This window comes from Eurypyga helias, unplaced genomic scaffold (assembly GCF_000690775.1).
Source record: "Eurypyga helias isolate BGI_N326 unplaced genomic scaffold, ASM69077v1 scaffold11619, whole genome shotgun sequence".
NCBI classification, from domain to species: Eukaryota; Metazoa; Chordata; class Aves; order Eurypygiformes; family Eurypygidae; genus Eurypyga; species Eurypyga helias.
The window spans coordinates 1-8517 of NW_010273957.1; the positions used below are offsets into that span (position 1 = coordinate 1).

An 8517-nucleotide genomic window follows, 5' to 3' on the forward strand; every position below is an offset into this window, starting at 1 on the left:
GGGGGGGGAGGGTAGGGGTGTGGTGTGAGGGGAAAGGAAAAATAGAAATAATAAATCTTTGCCTTTTCATCTTTCCTGCCTTCTGCTGTTAAAACAAACAAACAAACAAACAACCTTTTAAATCTGCCAAATCAGGTGTGCACTGCAGAATGACTACAAAACAAACAGTTTAAATGAATATAATGGTCAAAAAGTTTATTTCAATAAGTGACCACTTATCCTGTGTAAAACATGGACAAACACATTCTGATATCATCCTGTATAAAAAAAAAAATCAAATGTCCATTTATCAACCAAGTATGTCTCACTCAGCTATTACCAATACTTCTACAACATGCACATTTAAGAAGACACAGCTACCAATATAAATACTATGTACAGCCACAACAGAGCTGGGTTACTGTCTTCAAGGATTCACCAGAGAAGCAGTAGTTGTCCCTAAGTTGCTTCAAGCATCCAAAATTAAGACTTCATTTTAATAGCACTATTACTATCATTGATCAGGAAATATGAGCAGGTTTACCTTCTTCCTCACTGTCACTTTCAAGGAATCGAGCATCCATGCGAAATCTTTCATCTGTGCCAAATCGTGATTGCAAATGCAACAGCTAAAATAATGAGATGGATCTTATTAAGCACTGGAGAAGAAAATCATCAACATCCAGTAACATATTTTAACTACGGTTATGGCAACATACTGGTAACCTTTAGCTCTCGATGCCTCTTCCAGAAAGTTTGTTGTATTTAAAGATGACAGCATCAGAGACACTCCTCCTGCTCCCCAACACACATTATTTCCTTCATAGCTACCATTTCCTCTGAGGGAATTCTATTGCAGGATTGTCAGAATTGTATCCAGCGAGCACACAAACCTACACCTTATGGTCTTCTGAGTCTCCATAACACCACCTCAGAAAAAACAGAATTACATTAATGGGTTCACTCACTTTTTCACCAGCTTTGCCTTCAAACTGGGGCTTGATTTTAAATCTCTCATCATCTGTATCGTCTTGCTCATCCTCACTGCTTTCAAATAGTCTGCTCGAAGTTTTAGGGGCAGATTCATCCTTTGATAAAAAAAAAGAAAATACAGAAAAGTAGCTGTTAACGTACGTTTGAGAACATAAATCAGTATCAACGTTGTTCATGTGCTTTCCAGTTTATCTGAAAAAGTGGATTTCTAGAACAACCAGCTGACTTATTGATCCATGCACTTCAAATCTTACATTATATACACAACTTGTACAATACCTTTTTTTTGTGCAGTTATGACTTCAATTTTTAGCATAGACAAAATATCCATGTAAAAGGGAAACTCAGGTTTTAAAATGAGAGAATTAGGTAAAAAAATCCAACGTGCTGATTATGGCAAGGGAGACCAATTTAAAAAAAAAAAAAAAAGAAATCAAAGTCTAATTCTACCCTTTCTGAAGAAGCCTCATTTATGGTATAAATTCTAGGATATTGTTTAAGTCAGTTGATAAATATCAATGATTTGATAGAATTTTCGACACAATTAGATCTTAAAAAAAAAAAGGGAAATAGAGGGCAAAGATTCTAAATACAGGGTAAGAGATATATGTGTAAAAAATGTGCTAAATGTTAGGAAGAGTGAGAAAAGGAGGTTTTAATTAAATAGGGAGAACGGTCCTAATCTTACTACACTTATGAAGAAAAAAAACCCCAACCAAACAACAAAAGCAAACCCAATGGTTCAAAGCTTTAGCAGAGATGTGACTAAAAAATATGATGACAGAAGTAGTTTTATTCCAGAAAAGGGTACTCAGTTGCGCTGAAAGTAAAGCGATAAAATACCGAGGAGTTTGCTAAATAAGGTCTCCATTAGGTACACAACCTCTTTGGACTGTAACATCACCTTAAAAATGAGACACTGCATGAATACAGATTTTTTGGCCACAGTGTTGGAAACAGGAGAGTCCTTCTGTACTACTCAAGCCAAACCTCCTCCCCGTCCTTTGACGCAATGCAGCAGCATTTCTAAGCTAATTAAGCCCTACAATTTACATATTCTTTTTCTTTTAATCCAACTTAGAATACCTTTCACACAAATGACAATCTCGTCATTTGAAATTCCCCAAGCTCTCTGGCTTTACTGGGAGCATGTTAAAGTTCTTTGAAAGATGTTTCATGTTGACAAAAAAAAAGAAGAATCATTCATATTAATTCAAACTTTATCTACTTTTTTTCTGTCAGTTCACTGTGGAAGAAGTTTTCAGAATAAAGGCACAGTCATACTGATATGGAATTACCTTACAGAATCTTGCACATCTTCCTATAACACTTACTTCTTCACGCATATTTCCCAAACTTGCATCCTTCTTCAATATCTCATCTCCTTCAGCTTCACTTTCCACGTCTGAATTGAACAGGATGTGTTTATGCTTGCCCGCTGGCTGGCTGTCCTGTGTAAGGGTGAAACGGTCAAGTCAAACATATCCAACGCTTGCTGCAGTCAGACAGAAGTATCCAAGACACTTCCATGATACAAAAGGAGGAATCTACTATTCCTCTTGCAACTCTAGATACATTCCAGGAATTAGGTATGCACCATTTCGTACACACTCGAAAGCTGCCAATGTCATCAGAAACACCAGAATGCGAATTTAAAATATCTTAAACCACATTATTGATTTTTCTTTTACTGCATGCTATTCAGACAGAAGTTGTGAGTGTAATTACCAGATTTGAAAGAGCTCCCTGAATGTGTTTCTTCTGCAATTCTCTCTCTTTCTGTCTCTCTTCTAGAGCTGCCAGCCTCCTCTGGTTATCCTGCAACTGTTTTTTTTTTGTACTAGGTTCCTTTGAAGCAGCAGCATGATGACAAAGCTCCTTATTTTCCAGAAGGCTCATCTTCCCACTCTCACATTTATTAGCTTCGCGTTCTGGATTTTTATTGCTTACATCCCTCTTCAGTTTTTTTGAAAGCAGTTTTGGGCTTTTCAGTTGTCGTTTAGCATGTTTCTGCATCACTGCTGCATTACTATCCACGCCGCTGCTCTCATCTTCACTCTGGTCGGTACTAGGAGCAGCATCTCCATGCTCTGAGTGTTGGTCATCTTGCAAAGAGCTCACATTCTTGTTCTTTCCATGCAAACATGGCTTGGAAAGAGGCTGATTTCCCTCACCTGCTAAGGAGGCAGCATCCGACAACTCCTTGTGCTGTTCACTACGTGTATTTTGTCTCATTTTACTGCTGACTTGACGCGAATACAATGGATGGCTCTTAGCCTGTCTTTTAGGTGTCTCCTCCCCACAATAAGAAATGGAAGCTTCAAGCTCTAAACTTTCTCCAGACCTCTTTTTCAAACCAGCCCTGTCCTCAGTTAACTCTTTTTTGCAAAGGGACCCTATTCCTCTAAATGGCTGGTATTTCAAATGCGAATTGTTTTGTTCCTTACAGCCTTCTTCATCAGCATCCTCCTCCCCTGCTAAAATCGCAGCAAGAACATCTTGAGGACAGATACATTTTTTTTTAACTGCAGGGTGAAATTTAGGAAGTTTTGTTTTATTTACAACATTATCCTTATGATTTTCTTCAACCATGTGCTGACTAGAACTCTCTGTACTATCCGATTCTGCTACTGGTATCCCAGTGTTCCCAGTAGCTAGTGCTTTTAAGTCATCTAATGTAAGATCTAAGCGGTAACAGTTCTGCATCATGGATTCATAATCAGAACTGATTTCAGAGTCCCCTTTCTCAAGCTCTGAGTAAAAGCTTTCACTATCACTTGTCTCTGTTGCACTGTTAACTGCTGTAGTCTGCAAGGCTGCAATTTGGGATTTTTTCATTTTCCCTTTTCTTTCAATGTATTCTTCTTTTAAATTGCAAGTTTTCAATGAGGAGCCATTTACCAAATCACATTTTTTGTTAGTTAGTATTTCTTTCTTTTCCACCTTCACCTGTTTAGAATCTTTTAACACAGCACTCTTCCTGCTACACAGATATGGAGTTTTACTTTCAGCAATAATCTCATCTGTATCTGCTGAGTCATAACCATTGTCGCATTCCACACCCTCCTTCTCTCTGTAACTTCCTTTGGTAGCCTTCTTTATGGCATGTGGATTGCTTAAGGACCAGTGTCTATTGTATCTTAATTCAAAATTATCCCCAACAGTTTCCAAGTGGTCACTTTCAGTCTCAGTATTTTCAGCTTTCTGTGTTTCTACCTCTTTCTTTACCACTGCTCTGATTTCCTCTTCAGAATCAATGTCACTGTCAGAAACAATCATATTATTTTGAGCTGTAACTCCAGAAACGTTGCTTTTATCTGATAATAAACCTCTCCCTGATATTTTACTATTAAGACTCGTTGATGGAGGCAATTTAGACTTCTCACTGGCCTTGGATTTTGATATTTGATCTAGCTGTGGTGAACCTCTGTTTTCTGAAAGCGACTGGCATCCTGAAGACAGAACTACTGTTTCAGTCAGAGTCTCACTGCCCAGCTGCCTCTGTTTTTTAGGTGGTGCCTTAGTTACAGGGAACTGTCCTTGCCGCTTCTTGTTTATGCTGTCATCTCTCCCTTCCAAGTGCCACGTGAGCTCGGATATGGGAACTACATGTGTCAAGTCTGGCTCCAGCTTTCTGAGGTTATGGCAGTATTTTGATGGGTCATATTTCACAATGTTAGTCTGAGTTAAGGAATTGAAACAACATGATTCTTTCAGCAAGTAGATTTCCAGTCTACGAACAGGCTAAATTCTGCATGAAAGGATAGCAAAGAGTCCTTTTCAATATCATGTGCCTTCAAGCAACTGACTTGCAGTCTAAAAAAAATTATTAAAATCACACAAACTTACTCAAGATTCACTTCAAGGATTCAGTAAATCAAGTATGACACAGTAGTCAACATTAAGACCATTAAAGCAAATGTTTCCCTGCATGCCAAAAGAAAGGAATTGCACCTATGCCCAAACAACGGGAAAAGGATATTTTATTTTTTTGTTGACTCTTAAGGTGCAGGACAGGCAAAACTCTGCCAAATTTGCCAACAACCCATTTCTAAAAGAAAAAAAAATAATTAGTGTTAAACAAAATTGAATGGAAGTAACCCTGGAATAAAACAAGATTCATATTCTTTGATAACAGAAACACCAGTAAGGACCATCTGTGACGAATTTTTTTTTTTTTGTTTACTCTCTTACGCGAGATATATTCTTACTATGGAACTTGGCCAGCTTCCTTCTCAAAGAGAAAGGACAAACTAAAACCAACCAACCAATTTTATAGAACCTGCAATTTAAGAGGGGCAATAAAGAACCAAATACTTTACAAGTACTATTTTTAATATACGGCTTCTATTTTATGAATTAACATTGGTAACTCTACAGACAGGATTACTATTTTGGTGCCCTTTTCTCCTTTCCCACTAAAAAATAAAAATCCCTGCCACCATCCTCCAGAAACATTCTGTGTTTAGCAAATAATTTTGAAAACTTTATAGTAAATGTATTTTTTGTTGCCTAAATTGGCATGTTCAGCGATTTTGTTCTGTCTTACTTTTGTAAGCATGTGTAGACCCTGATCCTGCATGTGCTGAAGCACAGAGATTAGATCCTGACAACCCAGCCATCAAAAATTTGTATGCTGTATGAAAATAAGACACATATTCTCTTTACATGCTTTTAACGGTGACAAGAAAATAGTCCCAACATAAACAAGTGCCAAAGCATTTACCAATTTAAGGTGACAGAGAGGACAGTATGATCAAGGTTATTTCCATCATTACAAGAAAGGACAGGAGCATTGTACTTGTCTATACGTAAGGTATTTCTTTAGACTTACTTTTCCCAAGTTGGAATGTCACACTTCAGCAGCTTCTTTACATAAAGCATTGATATTTGACATAAATTCAGATGCAATAAGCTAGTGCCTGATTCTGGTTTTTGTTTTAATTCTCTATATACCTACCCCACCATACCTTATGGTCTGGCACCTCTGTACCTGGTACGGCTTTCATGTAAAAGTCTACAACTCCAGCCTTTTTCAGTGATTCTACCAGACACGTTTTGTCATTTCTCTGTGGCTTTTCTTTCTGCAGCTTTGCTTCCTCCCTCTCCGTGGCGAGCCTGTAAGAAAAAGTACATCATACACAAAGAAAGGTCTGCCTGTGTACTAAATTACAGCTGGCACTGACCTTCTCCCATGGAACAGTAACTCCCATGGAACAGTAATTCACTACTTAGGGAATTAACATATCTGCTACCTTTAAGTGAATAATGATACAAAACATGTTGAAGCGTCTAACAGCATCAACCAGTGTCAATAAAAACCAGAAATAAGAGCATAGCAGATGAATACACAGCCGTAATGCTATCAGATAAACAAAGAAGGGTAACTTTAGCAACAACATCTGTTTGTTTATTGATTTTTACCTGTGCAAAAAGCTTTCTTTGGCCAACTCAATTTTCAGTGTCCCCCCTTTCCATTTTGTTTTATTTAAAATTGAGATACCTGTAAAACAAGGAGACTGGAAATAAATATTTTCTACATTAAGAAAACCCCACATTAGACCTAACTATGTCTCCTTCTATGACACTCTGAAGTTTCTTTACCATCATCTCACACTTCATTACTCACTTAAGTTTGTATATGAAAGGCCTAACACCCAAATTTTGGACAAGAAGGACCACATTCAAAACTGAAGTTCAAGAGAGTCACTCGTGTCTGTATGGTTCAGCTCAAACACAAATTTGAAAATTCAGATACGTGTTTCCTGAAGTTTCTACCCTACTGTCAGATTTCACACAAAGTTAAGTGAAGAGCCTTTGAAAAACACAGTTGAGAAGAACTGAAAACCAGAGGGGAAGTGTTGTACTTGGAACTTAGGGGAGTATCAAGAGCTAGGTTAGCTTTTATTTGCCCTCAAACAGCTTTCCTACTCCTAATGGCACCAATTCCCTAGATAAAAAGGCATATTATCAATCCCTCTCTTCGGGTACAAGTACCTTCACCTGCCGTTTTGCTGCTACATATTACACGGGTGGTTTTATAACCCAGCTATTTTGGGATGTGTAAAACCGCTTTAGCAGAAGCATGCTGTCTGTAAACTCTCCTTCTGGGTTTCCTCTAATGTCAAATCAATTCTAACGTTTTACGGATCTGTTGAAAATGTTTGAAGCACATTTCCTATATCTTCTCATAAAAGGGTTAGGACAAACTCATAAATCACCTATTTCAGTCAAAAGGAATCTTTTAAATCTGCTTATAACTACTTACTGAAAAGTCCAGTAAAGCAACCGCCATAAGACTGCAGCTTAAAGAAAATGGAATGAATACGACAACAGAATTAAACAGGGTTTACCTTGACTGCATCCTGACTGGACAACATTAGACACATTATCAGTAATGCAACTTGTCTCAAAAACATAAATTACTTAAAAAATTTAAAAAATACTTACACTTTTTAAGATCTGCATCAGAAATGCTGACACTGATGTAAGCAAAAGTTTTCATGGGGTTTCCTGCTCAATGACAAACATTCAGTCAATTTCTGCATACTTTCAGTATTTCTTTTAAATCCAACAGTTAAACTACTTCCTGAAAACAAACTGTCTCTGAAGTAAAAATTCCACTTCATACTACAAATTAAAAAACAATTCACTTTTAAAGGAAGATGCAAAATTGTTACCCTCATCATCTTTCCTGGTAATAATCTCCGCATCCAAAACCTGCCCAAACTTGCCAAACCTTTCTTGCAGTTCGGCCTCAGAAACCGTATGGCCAAGCCCTCCAACGTACAAGCGCTTTGCAGCTTGTTTCTTCTCCATGTCGACAAGTCAAGCTGTCGCACCTGCGACACACACTAGTTTTCTGGAAGAAGATAACAACAGTTCACTAACACTTAGACCGCGGGGATTAACGCAACCGTAATAACACACTGCGATGTGCCCACCAGGAACAAGTCCCTGAGGCCTCCTCCACCAGGAACAAGTCCCTGAGGCCTCCTCCACCAGGAACCCTTACGCTTTACGCCAGGCAACGTGCCCCGCTCCAGCAAGCGTTGCGTCGCCCTAAGTATCCAGGGATTCGGTGCTGAGGATTCAGGTTTTTTTGAAACCCTGAACCTCATGATTGGGTGCATGACAATAAGGCTTTCAGCAATGTAACTTTTCTAAAGGTTTTCCAAGCGGGTGCGAAGCGGCCACGAATCACCCACAGCCTCACTCTCACCTCCCAGGAGAGACCAAGTGCCCCCGCCGACCCAAGAGAACACTGTAACACTGCCGCACCGCCTCCATGTGCGATCCTGGTAGCGCAGCTTCCTTTATCTTCCCCCTCGCATCCCTTCCGAGCGCTCACTCCAGCAAAAAGGGTTCCGCCTCCTGCGGCCCGTGGGCCGGGATCGTCCCTTTCCGGCACCTGTTTCCGGCCGGTCACATGTGGCGGACGCACCGGGCTTGGGCCTTGTGACCGGGGAAAGCTTGGGCGTAACCAACCAGGAGGAAAAGCAGGGGGATTTTCCGCAAGAAAGACATAAGCCAAAAAGTAAGGAA

At 39.2% G+C, this 8517-nt stretch overlaps 1 protein-coding gene across 1 annotated transcript; it reads right to left on the reverse strand.

The window, feature by feature from the left end:
* Nucleotides 1-523: 523 nt before the first annotated feature.
* Nucleotides 524-7791, reverse strand: NOL8 (nucleolar protein 8; the record flags this gene model as incomplete). The annotated part of the gene is made up of 9 exons (XM_010159664.1): nucleotides 7653-7791; nucleotides 7423-7485; nucleotides 6397-6475; nucleotides 5943-6090; nucleotides 4955-5023; nucleotides 2701-4647; nucleotides 2307-2423; nucleotides 948-1067; nucleotides 524-608 (listed from the first exon to the last, which is right to left on the reverse strand). Coding segments are annotated over exons 1-9 (2767 nt in total), but the record flags the coding sequence as incomplete, so codon positions are not given.
* Nucleotides 7792-8517: the final 726 nt, after the last annotated feature.